The sequence below is a fragment of the Pipistrellus hanaki genome (assembly GCF_964339955.1).
Source record: "Pipistrellus hanaki genome assembly, chromosome: 13".
NCBI lineage: Eukaryota > Metazoa > Chordata > Mammalia > Chiroptera > Vespertilionidae > Pipistrellus > Pipistrellus hanaki.
In genome coordinates, this window is record NC_140515.1 from 43,471,647 (window position 1) to 43,490,935 (window position 19,289).

The window sequence follows — 19,289 nt, forward strand, 5'->3', positions numbered from 1 at the left end:
CACTCAAATAGTTTACTGTTTGATCCAATTTGGACACACACAAAAATGCCATTTTATAATCTTAGGCATTAAATGACTTGTGAATTTTTTGGAAACTAAGTTATGTTTGAGCTAAGAATGCACAGTTATATAGAATGATAGCTTATCAGGCAATAATAAGCAGCTTAGCCCACATAATTTAATCGTAGCCTTACATGCATTACATTGCTTCCTTAGGGATTTCTACCAGACCAAAAGTAGCTACAAACGGCCTATTTTAAATATGTTCACAGATACATAAGAGCAATTGCTATTCAACAAACAATTGTGGAACTGATTTTTAGTTCTCAGAACTAGAATTCCCTTTGTTTTTCCTCCCAGGCAGAGGAAAGCTGGACTTGCTCTGGGGCTGGGAGAGTTTGCTGGCTAGGAGAGTGAACGGTTCGATCAGAGTTTTCCGATCTGTAACTGTTACCTCCCACAGCCGCACTTTCTCGCTTTTTGCCCATTGCTGTGCCACTTCAGCATCCACTTGTCTCTGCTCAGAAAGGTCGAGTTTGTTTCCTAATACGACAATTGCTACCTGAAAAGAAAAAGGGATAAAAAGGTCACCCTTTGCCAACATCGTCGGTTCCTAGGCAAAATGGAGAAATAAAATTGTTCCACTTAACCATTTGCTACAACAAAAATGATTCCCATAGGAAACCTGAATGACAAAATAGTAGGACACAAACACGACTCCTTCCGTAGTGCATTTCTGTTAAAAACACAGAGGTTCGTAGCTAAGATATGGAAACTGTGCACGTGCCCATCAGCAGATGAGTGGATAAAAAGCTGTGGTATATTTACACAATGGATTACTATACAGCAGTAAAGAGAAGGCTCTTTTACCCTTTAAGACACCATGGAGGGACCTGGAGAGTATTACGCTGAGTGAAATAAGCCAATCAGAGAGAAGAAAGCATCACATGATCTCACTCGTGTGGAATAAAACAGAATACTAGATCCAGAGACATAGAACCAGGAACAGACAGGCAAATTTCAGAGGGAAGATGCAGATGTTCTACAGGCTGTTTTTCAACATTTAAAATTAGCAACAGGTGAAGTAACAACTCAGAATGGAAGCTAGACTAGGGGAAATTAATATCTAGGATACAAAGATGTACTGAAATATGCCTCCATTTCAGTTTCTCTATAGCTACTGTGTGCTGTTTCCCTTCACCTACTTCAAAATACAGCAGAGGACTCCCAGAGCTGTGAGTTCTACCCCCCTAGAAACTAAGTTCTATGCGAATAGGAGTTTTTGTTCTGTTCACGCTATTCCTAACCATAGAAAGTGACCCGATGCAAGCACTACGTATTTTTGATCACAGGGGCCAATAGGTACATTTTACAATAAATGCAAGGCAATCATTCGCAAGTGCTTCCTACACACCAGGCACCTGTTTCAGGGGATTCAAAACCAGCCGTCACAAGCCCCCGGGAGGGAAAAGGAAGGAGGACAAGCCACCAGGTTTTCAGATACTGACTGTAAAGCCAATGGAACTATCATGTGCACGTGGAGGAAGTGCACCAAGAGCCGTCACAGACTGCTCCTCTGGGGACAGCTTTGAACGAGGAGCTTTGAGCCACTGCTGTGTTCCTTTCTCTAAGGCCGGGCCTCCCGGAAGGAGGGAGGAGCACACACACACTGGAGCTCTGGGTTTCCTGGTAAGTCTCCCATTTCTCAGCAGGAACTGTCTCTCCAAACCCTCCTATCATCCTCACATACATGCCCTAGTCTGACCTCCATCTCTCACTCCTCCCCAATTGTACAGACTGTTCCACTTTGCCCAGACTGCCTGCCTCCAACAGTGTCCCTCCCTAAAAGACCCTAAATCTGTGGAGGCTCTGCTGCTACCTGCTTCCCACCCCCATTCTGTTTGCTCTTCATTACAGATCACGCTTGTGGTCACCCCACACTACTTTCGTCATAATTCCTGATGATTTCACTAGCCATGTGGGTGACCTGCCCAGTAATCTTGTCTCTAAAGATCTTATTCATTTTCCTAACCTCAACCATTCACATGCTAACCATGAACACATCCTAACTCTTAGCATTATAACTGTTCCCCTGTATGAACTCAGTCCGGGAATCCCACTCTGACCTTTCTTCCTAACACCCGACCACAGTGCTCAACACCACAGGGACCTACCTACCACCCACTGGTTCTCCTACCTTAATCTCTGTCCTTCAATCCCTTTCCTCTCAGTTTCTCACCCAGTTTCCCTTATTTTAATTTACTCCATTGCTGTCATTATCATATTGTGTTCACCTGGTAACCCCCCCTATTGTGGTTACATTTACCTCTTCACTGGACTCTGCCTACATCACTTAGTGAACGTGTGTAGAAAAACCCAAATTCATGACCACTGACCTCAGGTGAGGTGGTGGTTTCCAGCAAATATATTACATTTACTCTGGAACCAAGACAACATCTACCTGGCCCTTTTCCCCAACCTCCAACATCTCTTCTGTCCACACTATTTCAGTAAGAAAAAACAAGCAATGAGAAGAGAACTTACACCACACGGTCTTCCAAGCCCAGGCACCCGTGCTCCTTAATCCGGACAAGGATGTCACTCCTGTATCATCCTCTCTTCTGTGCCCATTTTCTTTCTATTGAATCATTCCCGTTGGCACACAGTATGGCTCATCTAAATAACCACAAGCCTCTTTACAAATCCTTCTCCAGCTCCTCTGTTCCCTTTATAAGACAGTATGTTTACCCTTAGACGCAAAACTAGCAAAGAGCTGTTTGTTACTGAAGGCTAGCCATTTCTTTATCCTTTTTTTTTTTTAATTTTAATTATTTATTTTTTTACCTATCTGCAGCATTTGACATAGTTTGATTACTGCTTACTTCTTAAAGTGCCCTGTGTCTTCCTTGCCTTCTGGGACACCCTTATCTCTTGGATTTCCTCTGACCTCACTGGCCACTTAGATTCCTTTGCTGGTTTTGTTCAATTCTCTAGTGGGGTCAATATTTAAGTGCTCCAGGGCTGTAGCATTTTAGCTAAGCACCTTACTACTCACCTTGTCCCTGTCTGTTGACAACAGCCAAAGTGATCATTTTATTTATTTATTTTTTAGTCAATCTTTATTGTTCATATTATTACAAAGGTTCCTCATTTCTTCCCCCCTCCACCAGGTTCCCACCCCACCCTCTGCCCTTTCCCTACCCCCCATTGTCCCCATCCATAGGTGCACAGTTTATGTTCAGTCTCTTCCCGCATCCACCACTTCCTTTTTCCCCGAGAATTGTCAGTCCCAAAGTGATCATTTTAAATCCAAGATGCTCAACCTCAATCATATTAAGGGAAATGAAACTACTAAATTATCATTTTCACCCAGAAGATTCACAAAACCCAATAGTTTAATCACACATTGTTGTCAAGGATGGAGAAAGGTTTTTTCATAACATTCCTATGGAAGGCATTATATTTACTCTGACTCGAGAACCCCTGCTGCTTGATCTTACAGTTATACGCTAAAATGTACGAAATAGTAAATGCAAATGATGATTCATTGTAGGAAGTCCTAGCCAGAGCAATTAGGCAACAAAAATAAATAAAAGGCATCTAAATTAGAGGGGAAAAGTAAAACACTCTGCCCTGGCCAGTTTGGCTCAGTGATTAGAGTGTTGGCCCACGGACTGAAGAGTGTGGGTTCGAGTCCCTGGTCAAGGACCTGTACCTCAGTTGCTGGTTCGATCCCTGGCCCCAGTTGGAGTCAGTGGGGAAGGCAACCAGTTGATGTGCCTCTGACATCAAAGTTTCTTTCCCTCTAAAAATCAATGGGGAAAAGAAAAGGTAAAACTATTTGTGGATGACATTACTTTATATATAGAAAACTCTTAAAGACCACCAACAACTATTAGAAATAAACAATAAAGCTGAGAGGAAGGAAGAGGGAGAGAGAATCATTGATCGGGTGCCTCCTGCATGTCACACACCCCCCACCACCACCATCACCACCACTGGGGATTGAGCCCAAAGCTTGGGCATATATATGACCTTGACCAGAATCACCCAGGTCTTTTAAGTCCACAGGCCTGCGCTTTATCCACTGAGCCAAACTTACTAGGGCAACAACAAACCATTTAAAAGAGAAATGAAGAAAATTTCAGCCGAAACCGGTTTGGCTCAGTGGATAGAGCGTCAGCCTGCGGACTGAAAGGTCCCGGGGTTCAATTCTGGTCAAGAGCGCGTACCTTGGTTGTGGGCACATCCCCAGTGGGAGGTATGCAGGAGGCAGCTGATCGATGTTTCTCTCTCATCGATGTTTCTAACTATCCCTCTCCCTTCCTCTCTGTAAAAAAATCAATAATTTTTTTTTTTTTTAATTTCATTTACAATTACAACAAAAAGAATAACATACAGCCGGGACCGGTTTGGCTCAGTGGATAGAGCGTCAGCCTGCGGACTGAAAGGTCCCGGGTTCGATTCCAGGCAAGGGCATGTACCTTGGTTGCAGGCACATCCCAGGTAGGGGGTTGTGCAAGAGGCAGCTGATTGATGATTCTCTCTCATCGATGTTTCTAACTTTCTATCCCTCTCTCTTCATCTCTGTGAAAAATCAATAAAATATATATTTTAAAAAAAGAATAACATACCTAGGTATGAATTTCACAAAGGAGGTGAAAAGACTTTGCACTGAAAATGAACGGGACCAAAAGTGTTGCCTTTTGAAATAGTGATTTTACACTAAATTCTTCTGAAACGAGACTTAGAAAGAACTTCTGACTCTCTCGTGTCTAAGAGATTCAAAGCTTGCCTCAAGAAGGGGACCTCAGCATAACCACTATAGATGGGAAGACTACAAGCAGGAGTCTGTTAGCTAGATACCTGGTCACATTGTTTCTGAGTTGCCTAGCAAGGTTTTGCCTGCCATGTGTTCCACTCTTCCTCAACTACCTATAAATCACCATTCTCACTTTTCAAATCTAAGATCCTGTTTTCCTCCTCCTTCGTCCAAAAGAAATATGTGCCCCAATGCGCCTCACTGTCTTTGGAATTTACAAGCATATGTGAAGTCCCTGGGTTCATGTATTAAAAATTGGATTTTCTTCTGTTAATCTGTCTCTGCTAATTTGATCGTTAGCCCAGCTAGAAGAATTTTGGAGGTGTAGGTGGGAGGAAGTGTTGTTTTAAACACCCCTGCCCCACTCCCCACTCCCACCCCCCACCCAGCTTTGGAGAGCCAGCCAGGAGAATTCATGGCTGGAATACTGCTTACTCCCTAGACTGCTGCAACTAAGAGATAATGGACATCTGACCACAGTGGGCTGAAGACGGTAAGCATTTTACCCTGTCGGCCTCTGATCTCTGTGTGTGTGGGCTTCGATGAAAGTTAGAAGCAGTAAGAGTCCTTTTGCTCTCTTCTGCGTTTAGATTGACAAGAGAAAATATTTGTGAAATGAGTTTGCTGGGCAAATGTGACTGGTAAAAAAACTTGGTTTGAGTACTATTGTTTTCTATGAATCCAAAGATGTTCCGTTATCTTCACCAGCGGAATGATGTTTATGTATCTGTTGAGCAGCCGAATGGGCCACGGACCCATGCTTAGGGAATCTTAAAACTTATTTTGTTCCAAAGGGGGGAAGCTTGTGATTTCCTGTGGCTTAGAACAGCTGGTGAAAGACAGGGCTCCCCTTCTTTCTTAGGCTAACTCTGCGAATGAACTGTTGGATCAGTGAGGGCTGTATCTTTTGTGTTCTTTATGGAAGCCTTTTGCATCCTTGTTTTGCCATAAAAGGCTTAGTGTTTGAATCGCTATTAAAATCCTACTGTCAATGGCCAAGCGATGGATCCCTTAAACTGGAAAAACTTCTAAACTGAAAAATGTTTAGAGAACTCTCATCCTACAATATATAATAAAAGATTAATATGCAAATAGAATGAACCGCAGAACGACCGATCACTATGATGCACACTGACCACCAGGGAGCACTCAACGCAGGAGCTGCCCTCGGGTGGTCAGTGCGTTCCCATGGGGGAGTGCCACTCAGCCAGAAGCCAGGAGGCAGCTGGTTGATGTTCCTCTCACATCGATGTTTCTGGCTCTCTATCTCCCTTCCTCTCCGTAAAAAATCAATAAAATATAAAAATAAAAAAAATAAAAAAGCCAAATGTTCACATACTGTATGATTCCATTTATGTTACACTCTTGAAATGACAAGGTTAGAGAAACAGAACAGATTAGTGTTTGTCAGGGACAAAGAGGGTGTGGTGATAGGAGAGAAGTGGTGGTGGCTATAAGAGGGTAAAATGAGGAATCCTTCTGGTGATGGAAATGTGCTGTATCTTCACTACATAAATGTCAATGTCTTGTTTATGAAATTGTACTCCAGTTTTGCATGTTGTTAATATTTGGGGGACTCCAGCTAAAGATCTCTATTATTTCTTAAAGCTGCATGTGAATCTACAGTTACCTCAAAAAGTTTAACATAAAAGTGAAATGTAAAAAATCTAGGTTAAGAACATCTAGCCAGCGCTGTTAACCAGTACACCATAGGAGGTGTTCCTAAGTGGTAAGGAGTCAGCCATGTGAAGTTCTGGAAAGAGATCTGCGATAGGAGAGTTCCAGGGATGGGAACCAGAAACTGAGAAGGATTTAATAGGGGAGCAAAATGATCATGTTGGAAAAACAGAAAGTGGACCAGTGTCAGTGGAGTATGGTGACAAAGGAACAGGATGAGGAAGATAAGATGAAAAGGATAGGCCTGGGCCAAGTCATATAAGACTTTATGGACCATGGTAAGGATCTTATTTTCAAGTGTCAAATGAGTAGAGTCCAATCATTAAGTTAAAAAAAAAAATTTATTTTGCAAGGCTGAAGATAAGAATCCTATTTAGCCTAGGAGACACTAAAGAGCCCTAGGAAACAGGGATGCCACACAACAGGAAGTGAACTACCTCTATAGAACTTGAGATACGGAGTCACTAAAATTCAGCTTTTACATGAAAACAAGCAGTGGCAGAAAGTCAAATGCTGGGCCTGACTGAACTCAGTCAGTCCTGTATTTTCTGGGCTAAGGAGGAAAAAAAAAAATAAAGATTATAGATACTGTCAATACAATGTGATGCTTTAAAAATGTTTTAACTGCCCCCCAAATGCCATGCTGCAATTTAAATAGCATTATGATTCATAGGTGGCATTTTTCACATATCCACTTACCTCTTTTTTGTCTTTGAACTTATCGATTTCTTTCTTCAGTAGCTCCACTCTTTGAAAGGATTCAAGATTGTTCACGCTGTACACCAGAACAAAGCCATCAGCAAAGGAGAAATAGTGCTTCGGTAGGTCCACGCCCTCCTGCAGGCCTCTGGTGTCATAAAGGTGTAACTGTTCCTTTACACCCCGATCCGTTTCCACTGAAGCCATGTACACATCTTCCATGGTTTCACAATCTTCCATTCCTGGGATGGAAAATGAATTTCTCTCATAGGTACAAATGTTGAATCATTGTACCAACTAATAAGTATTTTCATGTCCTTTAGACGTTGGCTTTCTAGCTTCCCTATTTGCTACATGAAAGAATCATATTTCCATTACTAACTTCTGTGAAATGAAAGGTAGTTGGTACAGTAAATGACGAAGATGCTTTTTAAAAACATGTCTTCGGTATAGAAATAAAATGTTAGTAATGAATTAATATTATGTATTTTTTAAAAAGTTACTGTAATAAAGAGCCAAAGAGCTGGATACCTAAATTGGGAGATTACAGGCTGGGTTTAAAAACAGCCTCATTAACTAAGTGCTCCCATTTTCATCTCCATCGGAGCCAAGGACAGGACCTGAGGTCAATTTGCTGCCTACCCCCACCCCCTTTTTTTTTTTATACAACTTCCTCTATTTCCAAGGTCTGTTTATGGGACTCAAAAAATTTATAACCTGGCTAGTGTGGCTAAGTGGTTAGCATCGACCTATGAACCAGGTAGTCACAGGTTCGATTCCCAATCGGGGCTTATGCCTGGGTGGCGGGCTTAATCCCCAGTAGGGGGAGGGGAGGGGAGGGGAGGGCAGGAGGCAGCCTATCAATGGTTCTCATCATTGATGTTTCTCTCTCTTCCTCTCCCTTCCTTCCTGTAATCAATAAAAATATATTTTTAAAAATGTTATATGTCCAGTCTGGGCCTGGGCACCAGGCTTTCATTCCCAATCACCTATGGGCACTTTTATGTGGATGTCCTCTAAGTACTCCCAACTAACAAAACGTGTTATCTTTTCTCCCCGTACTTGTTTCCCCATCCAGCTTTCTCCCCGGGATCAGCATCTCCCTGGGCAGTCTGTAGGGTTCTCTTTAAACAAGGAGAGTGTGGGTGAAAGTTATCACACATTAGGCACTCTGCTGCTGAAACTCCTGCTCAACACACTGCCGCCTTCCATGCCCACTGGTGTGTGAGCACCTGAACTGCTGCAACAGTTCAATAAACACCTTGCGTCCTATTTAGACTGCTCAAATGTCAACTCCATGGGTCCTCTCCTGATTATCCCCTTCCCTCCTTTCTGCTCCTACTGTGCCTTTTACAAGTAACACCATTTATTACTTACATCTCCCATATTCGTCCCCTCAACGGCTGGAGTGTAAACTCTTTGGGAGCCAGGACTGGAGCTAATCTATCTTGATAGCTCTGAGGACTAACAAATTAACTTACAGACATAGGAAGTCCTTAGTAAATGTTTGCTCAATGAGTGGATTCGTCATTGATGTCCCAATTTCAGTCCCTTTCTTGCCTGGGTGATCCTTGTAAAATGCATTCCTACTTTGCTTCATTTGTGCAGGTTTGTCTCCAACTATAGACTATAACTCCCTTTAGGCTGAGGAATTAGGAAAATCTGGCCAGTGAAAAAGATGAAATACTAAATATGGCAATATTTAGGGTTCCCTAAAAAATGCCCCATCCAGGTCACCTTATGAAGCCCAAAGTCATAAGTCCTATCCACATGCTTACAGTTTTCAATTAACATTTTAATCCTCTATTCTTATTTACCGTATGAGCAGACAACCTAGGATTTCCAGGTGCTTGAGTAAAAGTAAAAGGGAGACCAAAAGCCAGAAGAGAACACCTTATAGAAAAAAGAATGCAGGAAGAAGGAAACTTACAAAAAAAATTACCCAATATTATACTCAAAGAAATATGATAGTACATCCATAAAATAACAACAGGATATGAAGAAATGAAAACTTAACACAGGGGCTGGAAAATAAAGATAAGAAAAAGACTCAAAAAATGAAACAAAATATTGAAAGAAAACAGGAAAGAAATTAAAAGATTAGATCACTAGTCTGGAAGTTCCAGCACAGAGAAGGGGAAAAGCATCAACAAAATAATTCAGAAATGAAGCACATACATTTCCATACTGAAAGGGCCAGATTTTCTTCATATATTTAAACTAAAGCAGCATATCACAATAGACTGAATATAGAAGAAAGTAGGTATGATAACCCTGCTGGACAGGGTTACGATTTTCAAAAACGTAAATCAGTGCTTTTCTCACTAAATTATTTTGAACTACAATAATATAATTTTTTTCTTTTTTTTTAAAACTCAATGCTTTGATTTCATTGCTTTTTAAAATATATATATATATATATTTTATTGATTTTTTACAGAGAGGAAGGGAGAGAGATAGAGAGCTGGAAACATGGATGAGAGAGAATCATCGATCAGCTGCCTCTTGTACACCCCCTACCTAGGATGTGCCCACAACCAAGGTACATGCCCTTGACGAATCAAACATGGGACCTTTCAGTCCACAGGCTGATGCTCTATCCACTGAGCCAAACCCGTTTTGGCAATAATATAATTTTTCATAAAAAATGTGTTATCTTGGTATGTAACGTTTATTGTTATTATTTTAAGTAATAAGTACTTTTTAAATTTCTGTTTCAATTTCTAATAGAGTAAAAATATAGCCTATATAAACAAAAGCTGTTTGGAGTTTTAGGAGGGTAAAGGGCTTCTTTTGTTTCCCTCTGGGCATAATTTGTCTTTTGCACAGCCATAAATTAAATCTGGAGGTGAAAAATTAGGAATAGTGCAGCATTTGTGGCAGGAGGGATTTAGAGACCAAAAACTTTGAGAGCTGCTAGTACAGGCACCATAATAAAAACCGAATATGATTTACCCAAAATGGCTAAATATTTTGGGATGGTGGAAGAGAAGCAGAGCTCATCAAAATGGTTATTAAAAGTAAAATAGAAATGTGCTCTAAGCCAGCGGTAGGTTGGCGACCACTGCTCTAAGCTACCTGCCTGAGATAAATACTTCAAAGACCTATGTATGATTCTACTTACCTCTCCAGCACAAACCTCATTTACTTCTAATTTGCAATATATGATCTCCTTAAAGCCAAAGGTGCTGTCTTCTTCACCTCTGTATTCTCACAAGGCTGCATCACAGCCTGTTGCCCACAGCAAGTATTTAATAACCACTCAGCTTGATGAATGAATAAATGAATGAGATCATCCAATTCACAAAAGTAGATCATACTGCAGCAAACAGCGGTTTCTTCCATTTTGGAAAGTCATGTTCAACTTATTCTATGTATTCTAAATACACTGAATGTATTCTAAAGTCAGTGCTTCTATGACTCCGAGATATAAATTACAGCAAGCACTCTTAAATTTCACTATCATAAAAGATGGGTGTGGGTTTTTTTTTTTTCTCTCCCCTATTATTTCCTCCCTCAACCTCAGTTGACTTCTATGAATGATCCTTTTGGTCCCTCTGGATTTCTCTTTTGTGTACTGTCCCCCACCTTTAGGGTAGTATGTCCAGCGAAAGACCCCTGGCAGTTCCCAGAACCTACAGAGAGACTAAGAAAAAGAATCTTACCAATAGTGTGATTCCCATAAAGGAGCTGCTCCAAAATTGCTGTTTTCCCCACAGACAGCAAGCCGCACACCACGACTTTGCAGCCCTTTCCCATCTTGTCTCAGGACAGCACTGCAGAGAGAGCAGAATATCCTTAAAACTGTAGGCATTGAAATCAACCTTTCCTTTTTCTGTGTTTAAATGTAATAGTAATACATCCACAGGGGGGATTTCAAATTTAAAAAAAAAAGATATATAGAATAAGGTATACTCTTCCAAACCCTATTCCTAGTCTCCCATTTGCTGCCTTGGCGCAGCCAGTGTTACCAGTTTCTTACCGAGTTTTGCAAGGGTGATCTAGATACATGTAAGAATAGATGTCTCAAATACAGATATAAAGACTCATTTGTAGGTTTTCAAAATTAATAAACACCTTTTATATGGAGACTATTTCAATACTAATGAACTCTATAGAAATCTGAGTCAAATCCCAGATGAAACCAATCCTTGAAAGAGACTCCCTGCTCATCAATATTTACCTGGAAAAATTTAAGGAAACATTAAGATAAAAAAAAATTGGATAAAGAATGGACACGATTTTTAAGAAGTCTTCATGCTATTCATGCTATTGTCAGTCTTGGGAGAGTGAGAAATCGGATTTTGGTAGCCACGTGGGATCTCTTCTCTTTTTTTTTTTTTTTTTTTTTTTTTAAATATATTTTATTGATTTTTTACAGAGAGGAAGGGAGAGAGATAGCTAAAAACGTCGATGAGAGAGAAACATTGACCAGCTGCCTCTTGCACACCCCCTACCGGGGATGTGCCCGCAACCAATGTACATGCCCTCGACCGGAATCGAACCTGGGACCTTGTAGTCCGCAGACCGACGCTCTACCACTGAGCCAAACTGGCTTCGGCATCTTCTTAGTCATACTTTTTGTCATGCTTAATGCTAGAAAAATTGCTGAAACTTATCTTTAAGCTAGAAAGAAAAACTCTTCTCTCCTGGCTTCCTAACATATCCAAGGAAGAGCAAGATCAGGTGACATTTTCTTCAATTTCCCCCAAAGCTCTTACTTTCCAGAAGGCAAGGTACCGGAAGCCAAGGAAAAAAGGCTCATTAGATACAACAGAATATATTCATAAGAGAATTCAAAGTCCGCATTGCCTTTTGCTATTTCCCACCAGCTTCTATGTATCCCAATTCTCTTCTTACCTAGAACTGACTAAACTACATCGACCAGCTACCTCCTGCACACCCCCCACCAGGCACATGCCCGCAACCAATGTACATGCCCTTGACCGGAATGGAACCTGGGACCCTTCAGTCCCCAGGCCGACATTCTATTTACTGAGCCAAACCGGTTTTGACTGGTTACTTTTCTGTGTTTGCATGTGCATTATACATCAATACACTGAAAATATTAATAAATGACTTTCCCTACTTTATTTTCTCAAAGTCTGCAATTTTTATGACCCAATCAGCACTAATCAGCTGATAGGAAAAATAAATTTTTTCCAGGAAAAAAATTTTTTTAAAATATATTTTTATTGATTTTTTTACAGAGAGAAAGAGAGAGGGATAGAGAGTTAGAAACATCAATGAGAGAGAATCATTGATCAGCTGCCTGTTGCACACTCCCCACTGGGGATGTGCCCGCAACCAAGGTACATGCCTCTGAAAGGAATCGAACCTGGGACCCTTCAGTCTGCAGGATGACACTCTATCCACTGAGCCAAACCGGTTTGGGCAAAACACAACCTTTTTATGTAATCAGAAAAAATTTTAATACCGAAACACTATTAACGTCATAGAAAGGTGTTACAGAATCTTATGACATAAACATCACATGGGGAAACTACACTGTGTATTTTTTTTAATGGAAATATGTACTGTGTGCAATACTTTTACTATCTATACATGAGCACATTTACATGCATTAAAAGGGTTTTTGCAAGCAACACTGGACATAATATCATAAGCAGATTCCAGCTTACCATTCTTTTATTCAGTGAATAAATATCTACTGAGGGCTTACCATAGTTCCAGGCATTAGAAACAAACAAAACCAGAAATGATCCCTACCCTCAGGACTCTCAAAATCACTTGGAAATACCAATCCAAATTTTGTAAAACTAAGAGAGAAACGACAAATTAAAAACTGCAAAATTTAATTAATTAGCAGTGGTTATTCACATCGCCAAATTCTCCTTTCCAAATGATTCATCCAGCTCTGTCTGTAGTCATCAACCTTGACTCATTTTCTCTCACACTCCACTTCTGACCCATCAGTAAATCCTCTACGAGGTTGAAACATCCAGGCTGAACCATTTACCACTTCCCATCACTAATGAAGGGGTCTGAGGGACCAACTTCCCTCACCTGGTCTTAAAGACATTCATGACTTCAACCCCCAAACCTGGGTGTATTTACTTGATAAAAAAAAAAAAAAAAAAAAAAAAAAACGTATTCTGCAGCTCTGATTAAACTAAGACCATCGCAGTGGGGAGATCATCCTGGATCATCTGGGTGGACCCAATGTAAGCACAACTGTCTTTATAAGAGGGAGCCAAGCGTGTCCGAAAGGGAGACCTCTGGTCTTTGATCATGAAGAAGGGTCAGGAACCAAGACTACCAGTGGCTTCTAGAAGTTGGGAAAGGCAAGGAAATGGATCTTCCTCTCATGCTTCTAAGAGGAACATGGCCCTACTAGCAACTTGATGTTAGCCTAATGAGATTTCCGACCTACCGAATAATAAGACAATAAATTTGTGCTGCTTCAAGCCAGTAAATTTGCTATAATTTGTTACAGCAGCAACAGGAAACTAATACAACCTCCTCACTAGTCTGCTTCCACTTTCCCCTTTCCCATTAGCCTCAAAACTACAATCCAAATGGTCCTTTAAAAATGTGTAAGCTATTTCCATTTGACAAGAGAAAGAAAAGTCAATTAAAGCCAAACAAGCTTTTATATATAGTAATTGATTTGAGAGATGAAGAGAGGGAGAAACATCAATGAAGAAAGAGAATCATTCATCAGCTGCCTCCTGCACGCCCCACACTAGAGATGGAGCCCACAGTGACCCAGGCATGTGCCCGGACTGGAACTGAGCCGTGACCTCCTGGTTCATAGGTCGATGCTCAACCACTGAGACACACAGGCTGGCCCAAATAAGCTTTGTGTGTGTGTGTGTTTATTTTTTTATTGTTTGAAGGATTACAAATAGTAGTACATATGCCTCTTTTTTCCCCCCTTGACCTCCCCCTGCCTCCCCTACCCCCCCCCCCCTTATCCATTGGTTGGTTATGTTTATATGCATGCATGCAAATCCTTCGGTTGATCTCTTACAGTCCCCCAAATAAGCTTTTGATTTGTATATACAGTAGCTTGCATCTTGTGGTCCTCAATAAATAAATTTATTTTTTGGTTCCTAAAAAAAAAATATGGAAGCCACATAGTTATCCTTCTGCTCAACATCTCGCAGTGTCTGCCAATCTTGTGCCGGTTGGAAACCCAATGTCCTCATAACCTTCACCCGTCTCTCATCTTCTAATTCCCCGTGTGCCTCCCCTCCTCCTGCTCCACACACACACACACACACACACACACACACACACACACACACACCGGCCTTGGCACTTGTCCCTCGGACGGAAATTGGTCTCCACATCTCCACTCTCATCTTTCGGGTCTTCTTGAACACTCCATCCAAAATTGCCACCTCAACACTCCCCATCTCTGACATCCCCCACCATTTGTCTTTACACTTATCATCCAATATTTCATCTTAACTATGCTTAGTGCCCGTTTCCAAGAAAGCCAGTGCTGCTGCCCTAACCACGGCTGCGCCCCCAGCAAGAGGGACCCTGCTTGACACAGGTCAGGCACTTCATAAATATCACATCAATGACCCATGTGAGGGCTCTTACAATGAATGGTAAACCTGACTTTAAAAAAAGGGAGGGAGGTGGGGAGCCGAGACCGCTTTGGCTCAGTGGATAGAGCGTGGGCCTGCAGACTGAAAGATCCCGGGTTCAGTTTGATTCCGGTCAAGGTTGCGGGCACATCCCCAGTAGGGGGTGTGCAGGAGGCAGCTGATGGATGTTTCTAACTCTCTATCCCTCTCTTCCTCTCTGTAAAAAATCAATAAAATATATTTGAAAAGGTGGGGGGCAATAAAATAGGAGATAGGGGCGAAATAACCAAAACCTCTAATGATTTTTAGAAGGTAAATATGATTCTCTCAAAAGTTGGCCACATTTAAACTTAGAACTTGTAGAATTAAACCACACCATTGTATTAAAAGTATAAATACTCTGGAGACGCTGAAAAAGCCAGTAAACCATTTTTTAAAACCATTTTTTTTTTTTTTAAATAAAGAACGCAACACAAAACGCCAGCGTTTTCTCAGCATTTCTTCTTCCCTAAACACGCGCACCTGCCAACCGGGTTTTGGCAAATACATACTGCGGTTTTTCTTCTAAAAAAAAAAAAAATTGTGGTTCTGGCGTAGCCATCCTGGAACCAAGTCCTCACGCAGGAAAGACACGGGATGGACAAGCACTCTCCCTCCCCCGGACCCATTTCGGGGCAAAACCTCCCGTCCCTGACCCTGCAGGGGGCTAACGCTGATTTACCCCCGGGCCCCCAACCCCCGCGAAGCCCCGGGACTAGGAGCGACCACTGGCGGCGGGGGCAGCGGCCAGGGGGTCCGTCGGAGCCTCTCGGGGGCCCCAGCCCTCGACGCCCGTCCCGGGGTAGAAAGGTGACAGCAGTGCCCGCAGCGACACCTCAAGCGAGGAGCCTGCGGGTGCGTGAAGCGACGTACGGGCACCCCCAAACGACACAGACCTGCACCCTCCGCAGACCCAGAGGATAACGGCGCCTTCGCAGCCAGGCTCCCCCGCAAGTTTCAGCGGCTGCAGCCCCGCCCCCAGCTCGCCTCCTCCCCTCCCCGCAGCGGGTCTCGAACGCCCGCAAGGTCTGTCGCCTAGAGGAGCAGAGGGGCGGGGCAGTGGGGGAGACTGCGGCCCAATCCCGGCGGAACTCCGCCCACCAGGCGCTCTGCCGGAACTACATGTCCCATGAGGCTCTGGGAGGCCGCCGCTCTCTTACCGGAAAGAGTTTCGCTGAAGGGGGAGGGGGGAGGGGAGGAGCCCAAGAGGATTGTGGGAGAGAGGCTCTTCCTTTCCGTCTGGCCGCAGCCATCAAGGTAAGCCGTGTTGGAGACAGACGCTATTTCATCCGCCGCTCATCTCCCTCTGCCCGGGCCATCCAGGCTCGTGGACCCTGCGTCCTCAGAGCTCCTCCCGCCCCCTGTGCGGCGTGAGTTTGATTGGGATGCGGGGCAGCGGGGTTACGGAGAGGCGGCGGCCGCCGGGGCGGGCCGGGGGATGGTGTGATGGCGGCGCGAATTCGAGCTGGGCCCAGAGAAGCGTGAAGGAAAGGGAGGCGTGGGGCAGAGGAATGGGAAGCAGGGCCAGGCCTTCCTGAAGCGAGTCGGTCGGTTGGGTAGAGTACATGCTTTTTTCTTAGGGAGTTAACCTTTTGGCGGCGGCGGCAACATTCCCCTGTATTGTCGGCGAGGCCTCTGCAGACCCGGCCGGGCCCTTGGGGATGCCGCCTGCCGCAGTGATCCGCCCCTTCGGGGCCTAAGGCTTGCGCCATTCATTCTTGCAGGGGGTGGGGGTGGGGGTGGGGAGAAAGGCGCCGAGGGCCTTCCTGCGTTGCCCTCTCTGGGGTCGCGGTGGGGGAGGAGGGTTTAGGCTAGAGATGCACTGCGGTTTGTGCAGAGCCATTTTCATCCTCCGTGGATGCCTTGTGGCTGGCGGGGAACTTAAGATGGACGTACGCAGTCATTAATACCCGGTGTTCTCTCAAAGGTAAGCCAAGATGGGCGCTTACAAGTACATCCAGGAGCTATGGAGGAAGAAGCAGTCGGATGTGATGCGCTTCCTTCTCAGGGTGCGCTGCTGGCAGTACCGCCAGCTCTCCGCGCTGCACAGGGCCCCCCGCCCCACCCGGCCCGACAAGGCGCGCAGGCTGGGCTACAAGGCCAAGCAAGGTGAGTGGTCTCTGCCCGGATGTTTGTTTTTTTGTTTTCATTTTTTTATAACTAAGGTATTCTATGTGTACATATCTTACCATTGTGTTCCCCCCACCCCTCACGCACACACCCCACTCCTGTACATGCCCTCACCCCCCAGTGTTTTGTGTCCATTGGTTATGCTTATATGCATCATACATACAAGTCCTTCGGTTGATCTCTTTATTTCTCCCATATCTCCCTAACCTTCCTGCTGTAATTTGACATTCTGTTTGTTGCTTTACTGCCTCTGTATCTTTTTTTAAAAAAATATATCTTATTGATTTTTCACAGAGATGAAGAGAGGGATAGAAAGTTAGAAACATTGATGAGAGAGAGAGATGAGAGAGGATCATCGATCAGCTGCCTCTTGCACACCCCCTACTGGGGATGTGCCCGCAACCAAGGTACATGCCCTTGCCCGGAATCGAACCCGGGACCTTTCAGTCCGCAGGCCGATGCTCTATCCACTGAGCCAAACCGGTCCTGGCTGTATCTATCTTTTTATTCATCAGTTTATAATGTTCCTTATCCATAAATTCTGCCTGGATGTTTGGGTAAAATTGTATTCCACTGGGAAAGCTAGAGGATGGTGAGTAGAAAGAGCAGCTATTGCCCCGATGTCTTCCTTCTGCAGCGACTGTCTTCAGCTATCAACACATTGAAGTTGTTGACCAGTAAATAGACATTTAGCTGCTCTAGCAAGTGTCTTGTAGATTGCAAATTTGCATGAGTCTGGACTAAAGCAAAGTAACTGTGCAGAGTGAGAATGAGAAGTTAATCTCTCTCTGTAGTTAACAAAGGATTTGAAAAATAACTTGTATTTTTTAAAAGTAAATCTCAAACTGATGTTCGTTTTACCATCATGAGGTCTGTAGTATTTGACTTATGGTCTGAATATATTTGATGTAGGAGCAAAAGTGACATGTCATTGAGTCTTGCACTCTATGGTTTTTATAAAATCACCCTAATTTTTGTTTATAGGTTATGTGATATATCGGATTCGTGTGCGCCGTGGTGGCCGCAAACGCCCTGTTCCTAAGGGTGCGACCTACGGCAAGCCCGTCCATCACGGTGTTAACCAGCTGAAGTTTGCTCGAAGCCTTCAGTCTGTTGCCGAAGTAAGTGGCTTTTGAGAAGCAGTTGTATTGGTTACCTCCCAGAGGTGATGTAGACAGATTTGAGCAACTTTTCTGATAGCTAACTTATAGGCAGGTGAGCCCTTTGTGTTTAGATGGGATTTGTGAGTTTCATTATTAACATTGGTTGAGTTTCTGTCAAAGACAAGAATATAAGCCTGTCACTAATTTATATTTGCTCATATTTGTCAGAAAGTGTTTTTTGTGATTAGTGTAAACTTGAAACCAAAGCCTTTCAAGGACAATAAAAAGGCAAAACTATGCAAAAGAGACCATTGTGGCCTGCAGTGCCTAAAATATGCTAAACTTTAAGGTTTTTGTAAGAAGTTTGCTGCCCCCCTTCTTGATTGTGTTAGAAAAAAGGAAAGTTCCAGAATCCTAAATTTTGTTAGCCAGATATCCTTATTCATTCCTTACAGTCATTCTCAAACCCCATTCATTCTATAGGGGCTAATAGTAGGCAATAGTAAGTTTAGCTTTTCATACTTATGGTTGTGTACTATAGTCTGTCTAGTGGTGAATTAAAGAGAATTCTTGGTTCCGAATTTGCTACTAGGGGAATGTGGGAGGCTGACCTTTCTTCCTCTTCTAGGAGAGAGCTGGACGCCACTGTGGGGCTCTGAGAGTCCTGAATTCTTACTGGGTTGGCGAAGATTCCACGTACAAATTCTTTGAGGTTATCCTCATTGATCCATTCCATAAAGCTATCAGAAGAAATCCTGACACCCAATGGATCACCAAACCAGTCCACAAGCACAGAGAGATGCGAGGGCTGACATCTGCAGGCCGCAAGAGCCGTGGCCTTGGGAAGGGCCACAAGTTCCACCACACTATTGGTGGTTCTCGCCGCGCAGCTTGGAGAAGGCGCAATACTCTCCAGCTCCACCGTTACCGCTAATATAAGTAATGTTTGTAAAATTCTTACCTAATAAACAATTTAGGACAGTCCTGTCTCCTTAAAAGTGTTCTTTAATTTGTTAAAACTAGTCTGCAGATTGTTTTACGAATGCATTGTCACATTATAAAAGTTAAAGTGCAATAATGTTTGAAGACTAAATGATGGTGTGTTGCATTACTCATAAGGTAGGCGCTTTTGTCTTGGCTTTCTGTCAGCGATTTTCAACCTTTTTTCATCTCCAGGCACACGTGAACTAATTACTAAAATTCTGCAGCACACCAAAAGTAATGTTTTGCCAATCTGACCAAAAATAGGTTATTTTG

The 19,289-nt window shown here is 43.1% G+C and overlaps 2 protein-coding genes across 3 annotated transcripts; one reads left to right on the forward strand and one right to left on the reverse strand.

Annotated features, from left to right (window-relative positions):
- Positions 1-156: 156 nt before the first annotated feature.
- Positions 157-15,847, reverse strand: NKIRAS1 (NFKB inhibitor interacting Ras like 1). The gene is made up of 4 exons (XM_084902983.1): positions 15,696-15,847; positions 10,864-10,974; positions 7,199-7,440; positions 157-562 (listed from the first exon to the last, which is right to left on the reverse strand). The coding sequence occupies exons 2-4, from the start codon at positions 10,955-10,957 to the stop codon at positions 320-322; spliced, it is 579 nt and encodes a 192-aa protein (XP_084759109.1). The 5' UTR covers positions 10,958-10,974; positions 15,696-15,847; the 3' UTR covers positions 157-319.
- Positions 15,848-15,854: 7 nt separating this feature from the next.
- Positions 15,855-19,030, forward strand: RPL15 (ribosomal protein L15). Of its 2 annotated transcripts, none has more exons than XM_084902979.1 (4): positions 15,855-16,056; positions 16,727-16,908; positions 17,914-18,050; positions 18,661-19,030. In XM_084902979.1, exons 2-4 carry the CDS (start codon positions 16,737-16,739, stop codon positions 18,964-18,966), a joined length of 615 nt encoding a protein of 204 aa, XP_084759105.1. In that variant the 5' UTR covers positions 15,855-16,056; positions 16,727-16,736; the 3' UTR covers positions 18,967-19,030. The 2 variants fall into 2 exon arrangements, with proteins under 2 accessions (XP_084759105.1, XP_084759106.1); XM_084902980.1 differs by having other exon boundaries at positions 16,022-16,169.
- Positions 19,031-19,289: the final 259 nt, after the last annotated feature.